This window comes from Chelon labrosus, assembly GCF_963514085.1.
Source record: "Chelon labrosus genome assembly, chromosome: 7".
Taxonomy (NCBI): domain Eukaryota; kingdom Metazoa; phylum Chordata; class Actinopteri; order Mugiliformes; family Mugilidae; genus Chelon; species Chelon labrosus.
Genome location: NC_140343.1, coordinates 8,200,903 through 8,223,771, shown reverse-complemented (window position 1 = coordinate 8,223,771; position 22,869 = coordinate 8,200,903). Strand labels below are relative to the sequence as shown.

At 41.5% G+C, this 22,869-nt stretch overlaps 2 protein-coding genes across 2 annotated transcripts; both read left to right on the top strand.

Moving 5' to 3' along the window:
* The first annotated feature begins 226 nt into the window (after positions 1-226).
* efcab7 (EF-hand calcium binding domain 7) lies at positions 227-10,356 on the top strand. Its single transcript, XM_084548766.1, has 13 exons — positions 227-652; positions 1,314-1,525; positions 1,703-1,789; positions 2,126-2,327; positions 4,094-4,215; positions 6,588-6,729; positions 7,033-7,142; positions 7,361-7,524; positions 7,690-7,823; positions 7,915-8,063; positions 8,192-8,401; positions 9,047-9,154; positions 9,280-10,356. The coding sequence occupies exons 1-13, from the start codon at positions 523-525 to the stop codon at positions 9,358-9,360; spliced, it is 1,851 nt and encodes a 616-aa protein (XP_084404892.1). The 5' UTR covers positions 227-522; the 3' UTR covers positions 9,361-10,356.
* A 3,136-nt stretch (positions 10,357-13,492) lies between these two features.
* pgm1 (phosphoglucomutase 1) lies at positions 13,493-22,369 on the top strand. The gene is made up of 11 exons (XM_084548245.1): positions 13,493-13,837; positions 15,671-15,833; positions 15,981-16,124; positions 16,330-16,455; positions 16,809-16,999; positions 17,549-17,703; positions 17,816-17,931; positions 18,036-18,171; positions 18,429-18,612; positions 19,326-19,460; positions 21,659-22,369. Exons 1-11 carry the CDS (start codon positions 13,592-13,594, stop codon positions 21,746-21,748), a joined length of 1,686 nt encoding a protein of 561 aa, XP_084404371.1. The 5' UTR covers positions 13,493-13,591; the 3' UTR covers positions 21,749-22,369.
* The last annotated feature ends 500 nt before the right edge of the window (positions 22,370-22,869 follow it).

The window sequence follows — 22,869 nt, the reverse complement described above, 5'->3', positions numbered from 1 at the left end:
AGCCATCGTCAGTGGTCCCAAATTTGTTTGCCAGCACTTGAAGCTGGCGCCTTTGCGTCATTCAAACAGTTCGTGTTAAACATGTCCTCTCATATATAAAGTTCCGGGTGTGTCGTTTTCGCAGTAGTGACTCAAACGGCGTAACAAACCATTTTTAAATCCTTATTTGCATTTCATATATATTAATCACCCGGTAATGTCCAATACAATATCACATTAGATGTACTGTTAAGCGGAACAACTAATGTTTGTTTCTGTCGTGTCCTTTTTAATTGCGCACAGAGGAGTTTTTGTTTACCTAGCAACAGGCGAGCGATAGCAACGGTGTTTGACAACTGTCGCTGCTAACGCGAACCCGAGTCAATAAAATGCATTATATATCGTTTGAAATGTTTGTTTGGGTGTGATAATGAAGTGGAAGTAATATAATTAAGTTAGCTGCCATGTCTGGCTGCCGTCTTGTCTTTTAAGCTGGGGAGACCAAGCTAACGGTAACCAGGTGGACACCTTCTTCTTCCAAAGATGTCTTTTCGGGAGTCACCTCGTCCTTCCGAAGAGGATGAGGCTTTCTACGTGCATTGTAGAGCAGCGTACCTGGCCGTGTTCAGATCTAGTTTGACAACTATCACTTCGAAACAACAGCTATGTCGTGGTAAGCTACAATGATACTGTAAACTTGTTAATTTGATAGCTAGCCATTTGTTAGCTCGCTTTATATTGTCTAATTTTTATTACAGCGCAAACAGAGGATATGGGGATGACTGTGAATACACAATAAATCTTCATAAACAGTGAATTGAGCCATGATGAAATTGAACATTTTCAGATTTATTTGTGAATTAAATTTAAGTTTAACTGAATGTGATTGCCTACTGTATGTGTTTTTGTTTTTTATGTACTGAGAATATTGACTTTCACGTCTTAAAGTGTGGGATAGTGGATAATGGTCTTCTTTCCTTTTAGGATGTATTCCCCACAAGTTACAAAACTCAGCTGACCCTGTGATGAAACAGGGAATATTACAATGAGCCATGAGCCATGTTGAATTTTGGGGACAATATACTCATTAGATGATGAGAGTCATTCATGAAAATATACCAGTTTCTGTTGAAATACGCAAAGTGTTTTTTAATCTTAAGCAAAGTACATCTACAATATAAAATGCTTTTTAAACCTTGAACTTAATTTTGAAGGGTTTGCGATTCTAGTCACCAGTACTGTATCACGTTGCTGCGTTGCTGTTGCTTGTTATGCTCTTTCTCAGCTACTTGCAGATTTGATGTTTGTTTGTTTTTCCCTATTCACCCATTCAGTTCTCCAGCAGGCTGGTAGAAATCCATCCCACGCCACTCTCAATAAATACTGGACTACAAGAACGTCCAAACTGAACTTTGATGACTTCTGTGAGATTCTCAAGTGTGAGAAGAAGACGGAGGAAACTGAGCTGATGAGAGCTTTCAAAAAGATGGATATCAACGGCGATGGCTACATCACACACAGTGAACTGGAAAAGGCCCTAACAACTGTGAGTAACATAAGACCCAGAGGGCAACACTCGAGGGCCAGCTATTTTACAGTATTACCGACATAGATTACCTATACATTAAATAACTAAAACAAATGAGCGATTCACATTCATGTAGGGATTCATTTCTCTCCTTATACTTTCTTTAAGTCACTGTAATCTCATTTAATCTTGCAGAGAGGAGAGAAAATGACAACTGAAGAGGTTAATGCTATTTTCTCGTTAGCTGACATCAACAAGGACGGCAAATTGGAGTATGCAGAAGTAAGTTGAGACAAGAATGAAGTGACTTGTACTGATCCTGTTACCATATTTCTGTACAGACTGCTTTTACTGTACTGTACAAGTTATTGTGTGAGTCTTTAAAACCGCGTGTTGCAGCCTTCAGTTCTTCAAGTGCATCACTGTTAAAAATACAGTATCCTTTCTAATGTCTCATTTGTTTCCGACATGAATGGACAACACAAACTTGGCACAGAAAATTATAATGTCACATTCTGATTCTCAGGGTTCCCTCCATTCAGACGCCTTTGTGCCTCTCTTTCTTCGAAACATTGCTCATGTATCATCCTCTTACTGCCGCTTTCCTGTTGCTGTCAGTTCTGCAGATTGCTTGTGTCTACGGTAGAGCAGTGTCAGGTGGCGGCGCTGGAGAGGCTCGAGGCTGATGCCAAGCTGAAGAGACAGAACTTTGGCAGTCAGTCATACAGCCCTCCGAAGAGCTCCGTGCCATCATCAGCAGCAGGAGCTTCACAAGCGGCAGCAACTCAACGGGCGGAATCGGACACAACGCTTAAGAAAGGTGCAACATGTGGTTTTCTTGAATAATCAAACACAAAAGACATATCTGAATTTTAAAAGTAAAGAAATATGTTTTTAGTTTAAAAACATCTGTGATGTAGTCAGTGAAGCTCCTTAGCAGCAGTCGACTAATACTCTCATATTTGGATGCACACCCATTCACACCGAAACCCCCCAGTACGCCTTGCCGATTAGTTTTGATGAATAAATAATAGCACAGTTATTGATCGATTTTTTTTCACTCTCCCTGTGACAAATCACCTCACTGAGACAGTCCATACATCATAATAGCCACACAATTAGGGCAGTTTGATTGTAGGGAGGAGACTGCAAAGTGTTTTGATTTGGGTAATCATTTCTGCTATCAAGAGACTGATAAAAAAATCTATTTTCTCTGAAGAAAAATGTTGCATTTCAAGTAAGGGATTAAAGCACCACATATGTTTTTCTTGCTTGGACTTGCATCTGGTCAGGCTTTTGTTTTTTTATGGCAGACATGAGGAATACGGCCCACTTGTCCTTTTTTAAAAGCAGATGTGAAAATTGTAGTTTTTCCCACTTTCAGACCACCTTGTTGTTAGAGAGGCAGAGATGCAGGATGTGCGTGCCAGGGACAGGGCCCACAGTGGGAAGACAGATGGGGTTGATTTAAGTGGTCAGTCCATGTTCATGTTATTGATTTGGAGGATTCCACCACTTCTCACTGGGGAGATGATGAGGGATTAGAGAGGAGGCCCCGTCGACCACCACTGCGAAAACAAATGAGCTCCCAGATAGTAGTCGGGATTATCACATTATTGTGCCTCTCCCATGTATTGATTTATACCCGTTACATTTTAACAAGGCCTTGACATGAGACGCTACGTGATCGCACATGTTGAATGGGTTATTCTTGGAGCTCAAAAACTGTTATGTCTGCTCATCTGGTCGTACATTTCTCATGGTAAGGCCAATCTTTAGCCTTGCCCTGAGAAATATATTTTAACTGTATTGGACGTGGGTAATTTTGGCAGATTTTTCACAAATAATTGATGAGAGTAAACATGTATACTCCGTGTCACTGTGCTCCTCTGATCTCTGCTTTCTAGCACTCAGACAATACGCCAACATTGATTCTCTTATAAACTCACACTAAGGCTTTTTTAGGCCAAGCTTCACTGCATCTTTGTCCACATTCACACAACAGCTACAGCTGCGTTCTCTAGATTAAAATGCTGCCGTCAATACAGAACAGATCCATGACAAATACCATGACAGTGGGCCTATTTATTTCTGTGCTGCGGTAATTTGCTTATAAGCCTATCACATTACTCTGCATCTTGATTTCCCAGGCTTAGAAACAATCAGAGCCCTCATTAGTGAATTGATATTTTCTGCCTTCAATTAGTGTTCAAGGAAAAAAGTTGTGTGAGATAATGGATTCGAAAGGGTACTGTTATGCCATTTGTGATTTAAACTGCATCCATAATTAATTAATCGGAGCCTGAACTTGAGATCACACGTCCTTAGAACCCAAATGTAAAGCAGCCATTTTCTCTTGAACTTGAAATAGACTTCTTACCAGACAGATTAGAGTGTCAGTTATGTTGTGCACCTCATCTCTCCCTCAAGTGTGTTTACTGTTTGGAGAAAGGGAAGTGCCGCATGTATTCGATCTTTAAGTAAATCAAGATTTTTGTTCCATTTTCAGCAAGTGTGTTTTTTTTTTGTTTGTTTGAATACCTTTCTGTGAGAGACTTCATATTTCTGTTTGTGTGCGTATCTTAGACGGCCGATCGTCCTCCCGTCCTTCTTCCGCTCGCAGCAGACGGTCGTCCCTCTCGAACTCAATCTCAATGACATCCAGCAACGCAAAGGCCAGCAAAATCCCAGAGCCTCCAGGTTTACAGGTGATCTTTGACTTTAAAAACACAGATCAGCCACAACATTAAAACCACTGACAGGAGAAGTGAATAACATTGACCATCTTGTGACATTTCAGTGTTCTGCTGGGAAACCTTTGGACCTGGCATTCATTCGTGTGTTATGTAGACATGTACCACCCACCTAGACCAGACCAGGCACCCCCACCCCATAGCAATGACACTCCTTGATGGCAGCATCCATCCCCAGCAGGATGCAGCCTGACACAGGCACACACACACAAAAACACTTAAGGAACAACTAAACAAAAAAAAAAAGATGAAGAACAGCACAAGATGTTGGCCTGGCTTCCAAATTCACTAGATCCCAAGCTGAACAAGTATCTGTTGGGTGCACTGGAACAAGCCTGATCCACGGGGGGTGTTTTGAAAACTACCTTCATACACTAAACAGTGTAATAACATCATCACAGTAGTAAAATCATCACTCACATTTTAGTAGCATTTTGTCTTTGCATGTCATGACAAAGATGATGAAAAATAGAAAATATGCAGTTATCCATGACATGGTTTAAAGTGCATGCCTCTTGTTTTCTATAAGCAGCATGCTATATTATGAATCTTAAAGATGCACCATCACTGACCAAAGTGGAAAAGCGCTCCTTGCTCTGCTCGCCCGGAGTCACCCAGACTTTTTGATGGGTGAATTTAGCCCGCGGTGGATAGATATACACCGTATTGATCCCACGCTCTTTGTTTTCACTCTTTGTGGCTTAACCTCAGCTGGTTTGCTTTGCGGCAAGGAAAAAAAAGTAAATTAATAAATAAATAAAAATAACAGCCCCCCGCTCCGTCCCCCAGCAAGTCCCAGCGTCGCGTCGAGATTGGAAAGGGCCAGGCATCATCGAGTTGAAAGAATGTGTGTCCAGAGATTACCTCTGAGGGAAGTTCTGCTCGCTATATTGGCTCCTATATTGCCACAGGCTGATAATTGTGAGGTGGTGGCTGGGTGTGTTTTTGTAACGTTGTGTGTATCCGTGTGTGTGTGTGTGTGCATTGTGAGATGCAAATATGTCTTCACGAGTGGAAAGAGCACTCATGCAACAAGGATTATTCTTATTTACTCTCTGCATTTGTCTTTATGTAAAGGTTAGAACTATGAGACAAGGTTACGGTTTAAATGTGTTTGTGTCGCTGTGTTTGTGGCTGGTGCGGTGTCCTGCGACCCTCTGTGAAACAGTAAATCAGAGCTGCGGCCGGAGCAGGTGACAGCAGCTGTATTAGTCTGCAGGCTGACCCTCTCTCTATGGGGGCATTAATTCTGATGTCTTTAAGCAGTGGATGGGTGCCCATGGCATTTTCCCTCATTTAATATTGTCTGGACAAACCACTGAAGTGTTATGGTTTGATCTTTTATGCCTCTCACAGCCCAAGATAAATACGGTGAGAAAATGGCTTTTCTCTAAAGGAGTGACATGCTCCGTCTTTATGGTACTTTCTTTGTTTAACTCAGTGATTTATTTGTCCACTAAAAGGATATATAGCCTATTCCAGACTTGCTCGGCCCTCAATGTCCTCTTACTGTGTGTCCACACCAACTGTGTTTTCATTTAATGTGTCTCCAATGAGTGGAATGAAAACTTCCTCGTGTTGATGTTCCGGTTCCCAATTTCAAATTATTACCTCATTTCAGTTGTGCTGCCAGACCAAGGAACAACAGGATTTCAAAATGAGAGAAATATTAGGATTCATAAATACTGCCAAAGTAGCCTCTTGGTAGTTTTGAATGACCGCTCGCCCAAGATTGAAAAGGCTGTATTTATCAAAGTTAAATGGACTCCAATTTGCCGTATCAGGTCCTAGAGGGAGATTTACTTCAGGCTGCAGCAGAAACACGGCATGACACTTCTGCCCTCCTCTGGATCAGCACGTGTATGACATGTGTTTTCATGCCGCTGCGCTGTAATGAATATGCCCCCTTCAAGGCTGGAGTGGTAATTATCGCGATGGCAGTTTCTGTTAATCACGGGAGCGGCTTCACTGTTATGACTGGCTGCTTAATTCACTTTTTCATGCCAAAATATACTTTCCCCCCGTCACAAGATCAATCCTGCTTTTAATAGGAACTGCAAATTAGTTTTGGTTTCTGTTGAATGAATTAATGCATTTTGTTGTCAGACAGCAAAATGGTTTGTTGTGATTATTGTGTCTGGATATAAACTGATAGCACACATAACAAGGTTTATTTTTAAGGGCTCAAAACAGAAAACATCATGGTCTACGACTAAGAAACTGTTATTCTCCTGCTTTATTAGCCACATCATATCAATTTGTATGAATATGACCTGTATATTAAATAACAAAAACACTGTTGTCCACTGTTTTCCACTATTTTGCAGGAGTGGCACCACAGTTATGTGAAAGGATGCTTATTTTTAGAGGATGATGGGAGTATCTGCTCTCTGCAGTACCAGCTACATGTCCCCCAGACAACCAGCGTCTACCTTACAATCCAACCTCTCAGCCTCAGCCGCAAACTAGGTTGGTTACTGGAGCTGTTTATTGAATAGTATTTATTTTATTCATTTCTTTCTGGTAGTTTTTGCAAAACGTATCATACATCAGGAGACGACAAAGTAGAGTGCATGTAATTTTTTGCCATGAGGGTGCAGTTTAGATCAACAGATGGAAGTTTGCAGATTGTAAAGTAATTTTGATCTTTTTTATTTTTACATTTTCATATGATCAGAGAAAAACATTGCATACATTTAGCCTGTTTGATTCTTACCATGCCTATATCATCCATTATATTTGTTTGTATTATACATGTGGTCTGTTTTTCAGACAACTCTTCACCGTGGATGACAGTGGACACGGCTCTTTTTGTCATGTCGGCTGGGGAAACCAGAGAGGACTCAACTTTAGTGTGTTTCACTGAGTCAAAAGACAAAGAAGTATGTTTGTATCTGTTAAGAGATGTACATTTATTATATATTCAGGAGATTACTGTACTGATATAAAAGCCTGAATGGCGTATGAAATCTGGCAGGGAACCGTGATTATTACGACAATGAAGCAATTTCAGATCCAGTGAATTTGAAACTTGTTTGTACTGTATTCCAGGATGTGCTCTGCGTTTTTAGTTTACTTTGCCATTCCTTTACTCCTGCAGAAGTACGTTTGGAAAGGAGAACTGAATGCTGGGACGTACCACCTGCTTCCCTTCACCAGTGGCTGCCGGTTGAAGAAAAGGAGCAAAAAGAGTCTTTCTAATAAACCCGTGGAGTTGGTCTACAGGACTGACACTGGAGAGCTCGACCTTACAAAGGAGCTCAGGTAAACCAGCCTTGGTCCATTGTCAGTAGGATATAAATACATAATTGCAAGGTTTAATTTAATGGAAGATTGAATGCATGGATATGACAAGTGAATGAAGTGAAGATTCCTGCGTCAAGTCCTCTAATGTTGACATTTCTCGGTACTGCTGCGATTCTGCCACAGGGAGGTGCTGTCTGACATCTTTGAGGTTATAGACCTGGATGGTAATGGTTTACTCAGCCTGGAGGAGTACAATTTCTTTGAGCTGAGGACCAGTGGAGAGAAGTGTGACAAGGATGCCTGGGCCGTCTGCAAAGGTAATCATCACATAAAAAGCTGTTTTAAAAGAAATATCATGTTAAGTTAATAAGATGGGAGTGGTCATAATTTCGTGCTTCGTGTGGGCAGAAAACTTTGATATGAGAAAGAACCAGCTGACGCAACAGGGCTTCATGGAGCTGAACCTGATGGAGGCCACAGAGAAGGATGGAGACCCTGCCGACCTGTGGGTCACTCTGGAAGCCATGGGCTACAACCGTAATCTGGAGCTAGTAGAGGTGGGTTTGTGCATCTGATTGCAGTCAAAACGCATGAAAGCATGCAGACGTCAGCTGTGGTATAAAATGACTAGATGTAGTTTAAGTAACTAAGTAACACAAAAGAACCCTCCTTCCCTTTCTGTCAGGCTTGTCCATTTCAGATAGATGTGCACTGCGAAGACACTCAGCCGTCCATCCAACCGCTCAGTCTGGACTCGGGGCCCAAGCTTCTGAACCAGGCCCTCCAGAAGTCCATCACAGCGAGGACAGGAGCAAAAGCAGTGAGGGGGCACGACAATGTCTTCATCTACACCTACAGAGGAGAGCACAGGATCTCCTCACTCATAACCAACAAGGTAGATAAACAAACTTAATAATACCATGATCTGACTATACAGGTAGTGTTTTGTTCTGCAAATGTAAAACCTGCAAATTGTCATTTATCAGAGTTTACCTGTATTGCAAAGACAGGCTGAGTGAAGAATCCCAGATAAGTCCAACTTTTAATTTGCCGTGCATCCTAATTGCCACGAGAGGAAATATAGTTCAACTATATATGAATGAATATTGTATGCAAGTTCTCATCAAAGAAATGAATAAAATAATTAACAAATAGTTTAATTAACTACATGTCATGTAAGTGTGTGTTTAGAGCAGGGAGCATCAGCCTTAGACATCCTGTACAGTCAACAGCTACACTCTATGGTTGCTAGAGACCATTCAGTCCATTTGTAATTGATATGCAGAGGTCCTATCCATTCTCATAGCAACAAGAGGTACTCTGAAAGAATGAGCCAGTGATACAAAGGAACAGTGTAACTGGTTGTCATGATAGTGTGTCAGTTTATCTGTTCTCATTGCAGTTTTTCTTTGAGGTAAAGTACTGCAGATTACCTTATAAATTTTTGTTTAAGAGTACATAAACCTTCCCGTTCAGTCAATTTCTTCACAGGCTCTGTATTGCCAGTAAAAAATGTTAAGTGGTATGCCTTGTTTTGCAGACAAACCAGAAAGTGACTGTGCATGTAAATAATGAGCAGAACAGGAACTGCTGCAGCAGCAGAGGCATGTCTGTGTTTGCTGTAGAAGTGCCAGCCCGAACTAAGATGGTAAGAGGTTTATTATTGCATATAATTTACATTTAGAATTAAATTATTCACATTAAATTAAATTAAAAAAAAACATGGAATGACTGACGCTACTGTGTCGCTAATATGCATGTGATTTCCGCTAGGTGTGCCAACATGTCCTACCCATCAGTGAGAAACAAGATTGGAGTTACAACTGTGTGGAGACCATACTACCCAGCATGTAAAGCTGTACTTTTGGAATAGACAGCTGTTATATGTTATTATGTTACAGACTGATGTGCTACACTTTAGTCAACAAGGTTTCGTATGTGGTAAATAAGGGTCTATATGCACTCGCAGTGTATCATGAATGTAAATGTGGTCATTTGTTACACGATAGTCCTATTAATTTTTTATGTGTCTTGTTTGAAATGGGCCATCACCTTATCATTTTGACATTTAACGTGTCAGTTTGTAACTGGTTTGACATCTTAATTTTTTAGAACTGAAGCTCTCCACCTGGTCATAGCCAACAGCTTAATCCTGTTCATCTGCAGGAACCGGACAACACTGTACAACCACACAATGTATGGTAATAGTGGAGTCAGTTACTGTTTTCCTCTTGTTGTAGAATGAGCTGGATAACTGAGAATTTTCATATGTTGAATAATATTGTTTTCCTTCACCTTTGCTTGAATGTGCCTTTGTTACTTTGCTCGATGTTGGTTCTAAGCATCCATCACTATGATTGACTTAATAATTAATTATGTTAGCTACACAAAATGCTTACATGTTTTGTTTTTACAATAAACATTCATTGTAATGTTACAGTATACAGTGCACTTATGTATTCACGCAAAGAAAACTTTTTAAATATATTATCTTCTAGTTTTTTTTTTAGTATTCAAAGTTGAAAATGTCATTTTAATACTTTACAACAGCAGTTGTCAACCAGTGTTGCTATGACACACTTCTCTGACTCATTTGATTTACACTTTTGAATGTCCAGTTATGTTTCAGTAAGAAAAACATCAAATATAAGAATAAGGACAAAGTGTCACTGTGTCTTCAAGTGTTTGTGACTGTGTTCAAATTACCTTTCCTGGAAAGCCAACACACTAGATGCAGCGCGTATCTGCTGGATGATGGGAAACCTTTAATTACTTTGGGATCTATTCAAAACAGCATTATTCAGCATCATTCAGATCAGAGAAAGAATTGTGAATTGAGCATTCAAATTATATTATTTGCTTTTTTATTATTCTCTGACATCTCAGAATTGGAAAGTAAAAATGTAAGATGACACACGACATATTACAGATAACAGTTGTGTAAATTACGAGTCTAACTTTCCTGTTGGACTTGTGAGAAAGCCAACATCTGGTCCTGGTATGTCGTTGACACTTCACATTAAACTGGAGCTGTTTAAAAAAAAAAAAAAAAACTGATTGCAACCAAGACAACTTTTGGCCTGTAAAACACACGATGTCAATGTCTCTGCTAGCACTGCATGAAATCTATGCGAAGCCTTTGGTCTCCATACTCTAAACGCAGTATGGGGCTGCGGGGGTTACGGGCTGGCAGTGAAATGCATTCCTTTGCATTGCGCTCAGGTCTAAACTTTATTTGCCCTTGGCCTTTCTAGTCGAGCACACTCTTGACCTCCTATTTATAACTCTGTCGGGCCATTATTTGCCCTTTGACTTTCTCTGCTGAAACAGTAGAGGCAGCTAACTAAATGTCACATGGCGTGTGAGTTGTATTTAATGTCCCGAGCCCCTGTCTGCTCTTCTTTTCCCAACACTGAGGTGTAGTATCGCCCGAGTGCTTGGGGCAGTTGCAGTGTGAGCTAATTCAAATATCAATTTTGTGAGACAGTCATTCCTAAAATCATTATGCATGTGTTTAAAAATTCACTCTAACTGTGATAACTTGGACTAAAACAGGGCTATAGAATAATTTTGAGGTAAATAAGATGTTGGTTTGACAGATGCAATACACTGAAAGAACCGGGAATAAACTGACTCTGCACTTGATATGCTCTTAACATTTGTTCCTGTTCTACTGCAAGACAGAATCCTATACATACGTTTATATGCTACATATAAAGATGCACATTGTGGTGGAAGGACAACTACACATGCCCCACTGACGTAATGAGAGGTCTGATGATAAACTTTGCTCTACCGATGATGATCAAACACAACGTGATGCAACAGGCAAACGTCAGAGGCCTGGAGCAGATTATTTCACAACTTTCTCTCTGGAAAATTACTCTGTCTCTGAAATAAATGACTGCTGTAGTGCAGTGCCTTTCTCTCTTTGTATGTGGTAAGTATGTTTTTTTAAGATTTTATTTCACCTAATAGAGCATTCAATATTTTATTAAGTTATTGTTCAGACTTAACATATTAATGAAGAAATAAAAGGCATGGGCAACAGGCCTTGGCTTGCAGTCATTGACCTCTATGAGCAAATTATTCGACCCGGGGAGTACAAAGGTCCTCTTGAGCATGAATTACATGTGTGGGTTCATGGATCAACAAAGCTTTTAGCCTTTCTCCTATAATCTAAAGCTGGCATTTTGCAGAAAAATAATATACTCTAGCACCGCTTTCATATTTATGCTGGTAATCTATATTTACAGAAACATTAAACCATGTAAGTACAATATGAATTCATCTAAATAATAGCCTAATAAAACAATTAAAAGACTGGGTTTGTGGTAGACATTGAATCTCAGACCTCATATGGTCTAACCATATGGTTAGAGATGAGAAATATTTGCATTACTAAGACTCAAACTGATGTAGGTTGTGTGAGATTTTAAAACCTGGTGCACTGGTGATGTAACATTGCATCCATACTGTAAACAGTCAAAGGCTGACGTCATTGACTGTATATATAGATGGAAAAAAACACCTGTGACATTACCACTAGTCTTTCATGTTTTTTTGAGTTGTTCCTAAACTGTTTTTGTGTGCATCAATGGGTGTCATTGCTATGGGGTTGGGGTGCCTGGCCTGGTCTACGTGGGTGCTACATGTCTAAGTGACATCCACATGAATGCCAGATCCAAACGTTTCCCAGCAGAGCATGGCATTGTAACAAGATGGCCAGTGTTATTTACTTCTGGACTGGACTGGACTCACCACAATGACGCACTCTACAGGAAGGGACAGAGCAGGCTCTACCTTCTGAGGAGACTGAGGTCTTTTGGAGTGAAAGGGGCACTCCTGAAGACCTTCTTTGACTCTGTAGTGGCATCAGCCATCCTGTACAGAGTGGTCTGCTGGAACAGTGGCATCACAGAGAGGGAGTGGAAGAAGCTGGATAAGATCATCAGGAAGTCCAGCTCTGTCCTGTACTGCCCTCTGGACTTGGTGGGGAAGGTGGGTGACAGGAGAGTCCTGGCTAAACTGTCATCCATGCTGAACAATGAGTCAGACCCCCTGCATGGTGACCTGACAGGACTGAGGAGCACCTTTAGTGACAGACTGCTTCACCCTCGATGTGTGAAGGAAAGATACAGAAGGTCTTTCCTTCCTGCTGCTGTCAGGCTCCACAAGGAACACTCTTAATATGTGCAATATTATTACACCACAAGTGTAAAGACTTCTCATATATGTGCAATAGTATTACACCATAAGGTGTAAAAACTCCAAACAACAGCTTGACACCAGTCTATGCAATATTTTACAATTCAACCCGTGCAATATTACAATTCAATCTGTGCAATATTTCTATTCAATTCTATTTCATTATTTATCTTTTATAGCTACTCTTTTTGCTCTTGTTATTTTTTATTCTGCATTTTCTGTAAGCTGTTGTGAACTGCAATTTCCCCATTGCGGGACTAATAAAGGTTTTTTCTTATTCTCCTGCCAGTGATTTTAATATTGTGGTGTATGGACACGTGGGATTCTGCCTCAAGTGGCCATTTGAGGAACTGCATTTAATGGCACTTCCTCCTTTGCTTCATGTTGGAGAGATTTCCTTCATTTTTTATTTGCTTCTGTGCTATAAAAAGTCAAGAAGAATATGTAATTTTTTAATGTTTTTAATGTTTAATGGATGTGGCATTTCCTGTTTAATAAAAGTAGCCTATTGTGGGGGGCCCAAAGTGACTTCAGTATTTCTAAAATCCAGGTTACGGCCCTGTGCAGCGTTTTGTCATTACAGCACTATTAAAGAATTCACTTATTGTTGTTTAGTTTTTACCAAAGCCTAAGATATGATCAAAAATTACGATGTGTCACACGTGCTGTATGTTGTCGTGGATGCGTGTGAAGAAATCACCCACCTACTTGCCCTTTAAACCGACAGGGCGGGTGTGTAAAAAAAAAAAAAGGGGGAGTTGTCCGGCGTGTACGTGTATGTGGCTGCCCTGTCCCGCCGCAGTCGCCTCCTCATCGGACCAGACTGCGGATCACACAGGGGGGTGGCACGGCCATAGGTGCTCACTGGGGGTCAAACATGGTGAAGATTACGACAGTGAAGACGAAGCCGTACGCGGACCAGAAGCCCGGTACGAGCGGCCTGAGGAAGAGGGTGACGGTGTTCCAGCAGAACCAGCACTATGCGGAGAACTTCATCCAGAGCATTATCTCGGTCGTGGAGCCAGCCGAGCGCCAGGCGGCCACTCTGGTGGTGGGAGGAGATGGGAGGTTTTTCATGAAGGACGCGATTCAGCTGATCGTCCAGATTGCTGCTGCAAACGGGGTCAGTAAAATAAGGGGACACTGTTCACATTCGCAGTCTCTTTGCAGTGTGTGTGTGTGTGTGTGTGCAGCTAGCTTAGAAAACACTGTCTACCCTGGTTAGCATCGCGGCTAGCAAGTTAACGTCAAGCTAGCTGTCAAGTTTGTCAACTTTATTCCTTAATAACAACCCTACTTTGTCGTGTATTATATATATTTTTGGACTAACATCTAAAGTTAGCAACTAAAAAGTTCAAGTTAAGCTTCGTGCTAACTAGAATGACAGCAAATTTCAAACAATATCATTCAAAATATGTACCAATAACATGCTAACGTTAATATTGACATAACCATACGCGAATATTGCCAGGAACGTTATTCGGTTGCAGCTAAGTGATGCTATAAAAATGAATGGCTTTCAGTTAGCTAACCGACCCTGCGTGTTCTTGCAAGCTTTCCTCATTCCTGTGCAATAACAGAAGACACACTGTTTGTTGGATTTCCTGCCTTGGCTTGTCACATTTCATTGATTTCCACTGTGATTAAGGGGAAAAAACTGCTTGAACCAGTCACTAAACCTGACAGGTGTCTTCAAGATTCAGCCTGGCGTTTCCTGCTCTGTCTCCGATGTCCTGTTTGACTGCGGTGATCTTTTGGATAAAGTGCATGACGGAGGGAGGCCGGTTACATATGACACGACTACCTTTGACATTTACACCCCGGTGGTGCAGAGGATTTCATTTGCGGATTGCACAAAACGACCGCGGGTTTAGTCTTGCCAAAAACTGCCAGAAGCAGTTTTTTTTTATGTGTGTGCATGTTGTAAAAGGAAGTGTGATGGACTAACATTGTCGTATTGTTTCATAACGAGGTAGTGATGTTTCTTTTAGGCGAAAGAGGGGGGGTGGCGTGATGTGCAACGCGCAGCCAGTCACGTTGCCCTGCATATGTCTGTAGCATAGATGGGCACTGCAGGCTCAGGCTGCAGGATGCACGGATCGGACATGCTACACGTTTAATTCAGAATTTTAAACATTAAAATATCCGATGCACACGTTTAATAGTGGCACATAAGGTAGCCTCTTCATATTGCACAGGGCATTGCTGTCTTTACTGAATCTGTGACCTTCTCTCTCTTGACATGGCCACCCTCTGTTATGGCTGCTGCCAAGTAGCCATGTTTTTTTTGTTTTTAAAGATGCCAGTCAGATGGCTGATTTGGGTTGCTTTTTGCAATTTTTGGTCTATATCGGGAGGTGGCACTGGCCGGGTGGCAGAGACAGAGGCACTGTCGCTCAAATGTTTACACAAAGCAAACCACTGCATGCTTAAATAGACAGCGTTCCTGGACTGAGATAGAGACACGGTTTCACAATGAAGGGAGAGTAGAGATACATGTGCTATTTTTAGCTAGCCTCTTCTGTAGCCGGTTGTGAATCACCTCACAAAAGCAAAAGCTGTAAATAAATGACTGAAATAAAGGAGGAACTTTTTTTTTTTTTTTGCGTAAAACACGTTTTGCTGTGTCTACATTGAATTTCCACACGATGATTGCATAATATTTGAAGGTAACCGTGAGATTGTGTCAGTAATCTTAGTCACAGTTTGTATTCTGGTTTATTATTCATCCAGATTTACTGTGTGTCTTTGAGTTAGATAAATCAAAACAAGTACTTTTAGCTCTGATTTGTCAAGTATACATTTTATATGTAGCCCTCATGCATTTGCCTTGCACATCCCCGCTCCTCAAATTTACCATAATTTCTGGATTAACCTTTCTGTAGTATCTCCTTTTCTTTCTCCTCGTGTTTTCAGTTTAAACGTGTGTGTATTAATCTTGCATCCTTACCTGCAGATTAGTCACCTGGTGATTGGTCAGAACGGCATCATGTCCACCCCAGCAGTCTCCTGTGTGATCCGCAAGATCAAGGCGGTGGGTGGGATCATCCTCACAGCCAGCCACAACCCAGGGGGTCCCAATGGAGATTTTGGCATCAAGTACAACATTTCCAGTGGAGGTGAGAGGAGTTCACAGACCCGTTGTTTATCTAGTTACAGTTGGTTCAATGAGAAGAAAGCTGCATGGAGTCATTTTGAAAGCGCTGTTATGTTTCGACTCTGCATATCTCTCAGTACGTAATTCACCCTTTTGCTTTGACACCCAGGACCTGCTCCAGAGGGCATCACAAACAAGATATTTGAGGTCAGCAAAGGCCTGCAGCAGTATCACATCTGCCCAGAGCTCAAAGTTGATCTGTCCAAGATCGGCAAGCAGACCTTTGAAGTGGACACTTTCAAGCCATTCACAGGTACAACAGTTCATTTGTTCAGGGTTCAAAATTAATACCAGCAACGTGAAATGTAGTTTTAAGGTTCTGATTTGTCTTGATATCAAATGAAATCCATCAAGTAGTGTGACCCGTGTGTACTGATTTGTTCATTTTGCATCTATAGTCTTTATCTTGAAAATAGCCCCTATTGTAATTGTGCTCGAATTCTCTTTATTTGTCTCAGTGGAGATTGTGGATTCAGTTGAGGCCTATGCTGAGATGCTGAGGAGCATCTTTGACTTTGCTGCACTGAAGGAGCTTCTCTCTGGAGCCAGTCACATTAATGTGCGACTGGATGCTATGCACGGAGGTATGGGACAACTCTTGCAGCTCAAACAGAGGAAACCGGGTTTAGGCTTAGACTTTATTGATCCACAAGGGAATTGCATGTAAGCAAACGGTACGGAAAGTCGCTAGTGAAAAGAAAAATGCGTAAGGATCATAATAAGGATGTAAATAAAATACTATAATAGTATAAGCAAAAATAAAAAGCGTACGTACAAAAGCAAAAAAAATAAAAAATTTGCATATGTTTCTAAATTGGTTTGATTGAATTAGTAACAGGAGACACAAATATTAAGGGTATCACTGTGTAAAGACATTGAATAGTTTACATTTTTGTTTTTTTCTGGCTCCTTTTACTGACACTTGCTCTCCCTCTAGTGGTTGGCCCTTATGTGAAAAAGATAGTATGTGAAGAGCTGGGTTCCCCTGCAAACTCAGCGGTCAACTGTGTCCCCAAGGAGGACTTCGGTGGCCACCACCCTGACCCCAACTTGACGTACGCTGCCGACCTGGTCAAAGCCATGAAAGGTGGAGAATATGACTTTGGAGCGGCTTTCGATGGTGACGGTGTAAGTGAGCGGATTATTTTGCAGCTACTAAATCAGACGGCTTATTGGGGAGAGGCGAGAGCGGAGTTGTGAAGTCTGTGAACTGGATTTAAATCTATGATCTCAGCACGCATAAAATAAATTTAATAAACCCCGGTCTATTAAGTTAAAAAGTCAGTAATGGGCCCGGGTCCCAGGGTGAGCCTGAGTTGAACTTATGTCAAGTTTGCAGCATTTAATGGGGACAGTGAATGATTTAACGTAGCTTGTTTTCTCTCTAGCTTTCTCCCTAACACTTATCTCATGTTTGTGAAAGGAACAGAACTAATATATAAAGTATGATATAATAAAACAAATAAATCACTAGGTCATGAGGAAATGTAAAAGATTTTTATGTAAAATGTGTACAGAAATGTTTATATTTTTAAATTATTAAGAAATCACATATAGATCATCACATATGATTCAGTAAATTTAACAGTTTTGCTGTCAGTCAGCATAGTAAACTAAATTTTGAGTATCTTGCGCACAATTTGTGATTGTTAACCCCTTGTTTTGCCTCATCTTCAGGACCGCAACATGGTGCTTGGAAAACATGGCTTCTTTGTGAACCCCTCAGACTCTGTGGCCGTCATCGCCGCCAACATCACCAGCATCCCTTACTTCCAGAAGACTGGTGTCAAAGGACTGGCTCGCAGTATGCCCACCAGCGGAGCCTTGGACAAGTAAAAATGACACCACATAACATTTAACCTAAAGTTTTCTTTCGCAGGTAAATTGGAAAAGTGCTGAGGTAGCATTTTTGCTTATTTTATTACGCCTGCCAATCTGTTCCAGTGTGGCTAAAGCTCTGAAGATGCAGCTGTACGAGACTCCAACTGGCTGGAAGTTCTTCGGGAATCTGATGGATGCCGGCAAACTCTCGCTGTGTGGGGAGGAGAGCTTCGGCACTGGTGAGAGCGAGTCGTCACACGGCTAGGACTCCAGTGAGAGAACGCTGTGCCCCTCGCGTGCTAACACCCTCTCAACCCCTTTCCTTTTTCTGCCAACCAACCAGGCTCAGATCATATCCGTGAGAAGGATGGCTTGTGGGCGGTGCTTGCATGGCTGTCTATCCTAGCCACCAGGAAACAGAGCGTGGAGGACATTATGAAAGACCACTGGCAGAAGTTTGGCAGGAACTTTTTCACCAGGTCGGGAATTAAGCCTGTAGAGCTGTTTATAAAATTTGATCTTAGACCAAAAGAGCAATATTTTATGTTGGCAATAGCAAGATTTCTTTTGCCAAGACTTCTGTAGATGTAGGAATCCAGGGTGTTCAGGTGTTACTCTGGCACCTTCTAGTGGCAAGTTAGAGAACTACAGCATATGATAAAAAGACTTTTGAAAAGATTCAGGGTTTCTGTGGTTTATATTTTTTAATCAACCTAGTTCAACTTTTCACATCCAGGTACGACTATGAGGAGGTTGATTCAGATGCTGCCAACAAGATGATCAAGGATCTGGAGACGGCGATGTTCGACCCGTCCTTTGTAGGAAAGAAGTTCTCCTCGGGTGATAAGACTTACGAGGTGGCCGTCTCTGATAATTTTGCCTACACGGACCCTGTGGATGGAAGCGTGTCCAAGAATCAGGTAAAGAACAGAGCCCATAAAGAAGTTATTCTGTGTTCACTCAGTCTTCCATCTAACTTTGGAAGGAGTGTTTAGGATACACTGATCAGCCACAACATTAAAACCACTGACAGGAGAATTCTGCTGGGAAAAACGTTTGGACCTGGCATTCATGTGGATGTTACTTAGACATGTAGCACCCACCCAGACCAGACCAGGTACCCCCACCTCATAGCAATGACACTCCTTGATGGCAGCAGCCATCTCCAGCAGGATGTAGCTGGGCATCCACACAAAAACGGTTTAGGAACAACTAAACCGTGGCCCATGTCCATTCTCTGATGAGTCACAACTGTTTTGGAGGCACAAGGGAGACTTACACAGTATTAGGAAGGTGGTCGTAATGTTGTGCCTGATCAGTATATGTGGGGTGTTTGATCCGTCCATTTTCAATTCAAGTCCTCCTAAGAGTCTGTATCCAATTTAAGACTGGAAGGGCTTCCTCGTTACAGTCAAGCCTTAATATTTTGAAGCGATGCCACCTCGTTTTAAAGTGATGTATTAACAGTAATGATGCAGTTCGAAAACTGGCTGAAAACTTGATGAAGTCACACCCCTAACTATCAGCATGTGTGAGTTATGCACCTCACACATTGTACCTCCACATGTTTTCCAACATTTTAATTCATCATCCTCTTTTTCTTTTTCTCTCTCGCTCGCTTGTTCGCTCTCAGGGCCTCCGGATCATCTTTTCTGACGGCTCCAGGATCATTTTCCGTCTCAGCGGTACAGGCAGCGCAGGAGCAACCATCAGGCTCTACATAGACAGCTACGAGAAGGACCCGAAGAAAATTTACCAGGATCCACAGGTCAGGACACTGAGTAGTAGTTTCAGGCGGCTAGATGAAGTCATCTGTTAGGAAAATAAGTACTCATGGAACCAGGACCAGCACAAACTTTTTTTCCCCTTTCTTATGAATATTTTTGCATGTGACTAATGATTCAGAAAATAAATATATTAATATAGTTTGTCAATCGTCACCCACCTTGATTACTTTGGACACAGATTAGCTCATCTGGGTCCCTTCAGCCTGGCTGGGATGATGTGCAACGTGCAGGACGACCAGCTTGCACTGGGTGGAGCTCTCCAAAAGAGATTTTTATTCAACATGGGAGATGTTTGGCCAAGTCTTGAGTTATGGCAGCTTATCAGGGCCAGCGTGAAGAGAGAGGAACGTAGCAGGGGAAAAATAAAGAGTGCGAGGTTCCAGCAAGACACTTCATAAAGTCATTCTGACTGGTGTAGACAGGGAGGTGATGTAGTACAAGGAAGAAAGACGAGAAAGAAACGAGTGAATAAAAGTTCTACCCGAGCCCCTTTATCCTCTTCAGCTCTTAGCCGCAGTGAATGAACAGATAAGCAGAAACATATTGCTTCAGAATCTTAACTTGACAGATAAATGACCAGCGGGTTAATGGTTCAGTTGGCCGACTTTGGGTAGGTTTGATTTACACACCCAGGCGGTTAGATTTAGAGAAGAAAAAGAAACCGTTCACAAAGCTGCTTTTTATTTCTACTTGTCTAGTTTATTCCTGGTTTATCAGACTGTGTTATACAAAACTGTACTTGTCTTTAAGAAGATAATTTTATTTTGGCAGATCTCTGGATGATTCTGCTCGTAGGTCTGAAACAATTTAAAAACGTTAGCACCTCACTTCATAAAACTGTATCATTTATTATTTATTTAGGGTTTTCTGGTCCTGGAATCTTAAATCCAGATAAGTATGGTAACGTTTTGTAAAAAGGTCCCCCTTCAAGTCTTGAATAGGGCGTTGAAATCTCTATTTTGCTTTCACGTTCATTGTGCTTTTTTTCAAACGTGAATCAACACCAGCAGCGATAATGTTTACCGAGTCACTCGACACTTTGAAGCTTGTTGTTTGAGTGTCATTCATTCATTTTGGGGTTGGAGCCTATCCCAGCTGTCATTGGGCAAGAGGCGGGGTACACCCTGGACATTAATTTTAACATTTAGACAATTAAGACGTTTTTTTAACAGACCATAGTCATGCGAGTCTGTGAGGTGTTAACTACCAACAGATAAAATCCTAAACTCTCCACCAGTCGTTTGGAACTGAAGACTCTGCTTGGATGATGAAACGTCTTTAAGAAAACTCAAACATGTCCATTTGCCTTTGTTTTAGCTTGTTTTTTTTTTGTTTTTTTTAAATTGATATACCCTGACCTGGATGACTAAGAACCTTCAGAGACAATACCTGATTTATGAATGAATACTGTATTGCATTTTTTGTAGATGATATTTAAGTCCATCTTTTACACTTGAAACTAAAGCCAGGAGATGGTTTGCACAGTTTATTATAAACACTGAAATCTGAGACGAGCAGCTTATCTGGCCTTGTCCAGGAAATATACTACATTAATGACCATTTAGCTACCCTTGCTTTAACACTATATTAGGTAGCTTGTTACGTCTGCTACTTGTACAGGGAATGCTGTCAAGAAGGGTAGCAGGGAATGGAGGTTTGGGACCCAAATGCAGGATTCAGAGGCAGGAGTAGAAAAAAAAGACAAAACTGACAAAAACTAAGAGCGCTGCTGATGAGGCAGGAAAAAACAAAAATCAAAACAAATCTATGACATGGAACACGCGAACAAGGCATACAAACAGTATGACATGACAAGGAACAAAGGGGAAGGCAGAGCTATATATACACACGAGGAACAGAGGGGTGACGAGACACAGGTGAAGCAAATCAAGAAACAACACAAGGTGAATCCAATGATCTAATCAAAAGGGGGAAAACACGGAAGTAACACAAAAACAGGAAATCCAGAACTTAACAAAATAAAACAGGAAGCAGAACAGAAAAGCTAAACACCAAACCATGACTGTGAAAAACCAAGAAATTAACTAAATACAATAAACAGAAACCCAGGAAACTAAACAAACCATGACAAATGCAGGGGCCAGGGAGGGTGTGTGCACAAGGCATGACCAGAACAGGAAGTCAGATGTCCTTTGTTCTTTGTCTTCATGTGGTCCAGGTGATGCTGGCTCCGCTGGTGGACATCGCCCTCAAGGTCTCTCAGCTCCAAGAGAAGACTGGACGCACCGGCCCAACTGTGATCACATGATTCCTCCGCCACACTGCCTTCACTCACGCTCAGCAACAGGATACCTCCGCTTTCCTGGGGAGGGGGGTGAATCTGACCCTGAATGCTGTTCTGTCTTCGGTTTCTGGCCCATTCAGAAAAAGAAACCAAAAAAAAACAAAAATAACAGAAACTCAACATACATGCAGCTTGAAAACAAGAAAATACATGAGGAGGTTTTTATCCACTGCCAACTTGTAGTGCTAGACTTCATTAAGCTTGTATGTTCATATATAATAATGATCCAAATTTATAGGAAAGGGTTGCACTTTAGAAACAAGTGAATTGTTGTCACTTCAATAGCACTTATACTGTGATTTAAGGAAAACAAACGGCTAGATGTGTGTGCGCGCCTCATGTACTTTCTGTAACCGAATCTGATGAATCCTGAATTATATTCTAAAATGGAGACACTGCCGTTCTGATCATAAACGAGTCATTTGGGGCAACCTCACCCCCTCTCCCTCCACTCCCCCCCTCCCTTTCCGACCTTGTGCCTCCCCCCCCCCCTTCGTTCTCCTAAACCACCATCACCAGCCTCTCAGCCTGAGTCCCAGCTAAAGTCTCTAGAACTAACACATCTACCGATAATAAAAGAACCTTACAGACAATGACTGTGGTCATGTTTTAATTTCTGGTTGAGTGATAAAAAGTTTTCATTCATCATCGTAGATACTTCACCGTCAAGAAACCAGCTGATGTTTGCAGTAATTATCAGGACAAGGATTATGAAAATGGCCTTGCTTTTATATTCTACCCATTGGTACTCAAAGCGCTTTACAGTCACAGACACATCAAGGACACTTTGGCATGTAGCACCGCTAACCCTCTGGTTCGTGGACAACCCACTCTACCTACTGAGCCACAGCCGCCCCAACACAAAGCAAGGGAAAGCCAAAACAAGAGGAGCGGGATTAATGATAGCTTTTGCTAAATTGGGACATCATTCTAGAATCTAGATAAACACAAGAGATCCTATCCTGCAGTGACTGAGCCACGTCTTACTGTAGGACAAGTTCCAGAAGAATAAAAAAAAAAAAGAAAGCCAATGGCTCTCCAAATACATTCCTGAGGCGAGTATGAACTGATGAATTCTCTTCCTC

What these genes read in the sequence shown, in the direction of transcription:
- efcab7 (XM_084548766.1), top strand. Translation starts at nt 523, where the DNA reads ATGTCTTTTCGGGAGTCACCTCGTCCTTCCGAAGAGGATGAGGCTTTC. An exon ending in GAAACAACAGCTATGTCGTG is followed by an intron (nt 653 to 1,313) that starts GTAAGCTACAAT and finishes TCACCCATTCAG; the next exon opens with TTCTCCAGCAGGCTGGTAGA. An exon ending in TGCCAGCCCGAACTAAGATG is followed by an intron (nt 9,155 to 9,279) that starts GTAAGAGGTTTA and finishes GATTTCCGCTAG; the next exon opens with GTGTGCCAACATGTCCTACC.
- pgm1 (XM_084548245.1), top strand. Translation starts at nt 13,592, where the DNA reads ATGGTGAAGATTACGACAGTGAAGACGAAGCCGTACGCGGACCAGAAG. An exon ending in ACCAGCGGAGCCTTGGACAA is followed by an intron (nt 17,704 to 17,815) that starts GTAAAAATGACA and finishes AATCTGTTCCAG; the next exon opens with TGTGGCTAAAGCTCTGAAGA. An exon ending in GAAGCGTGTCCAAGAATCAG is followed by an intron (nt 18,613 to 19,325) that starts GTAAAGAACAGA and finishes GTTCGCTCTCAG; the next exon opens with GGCCTCCGGATCATCTTTTC.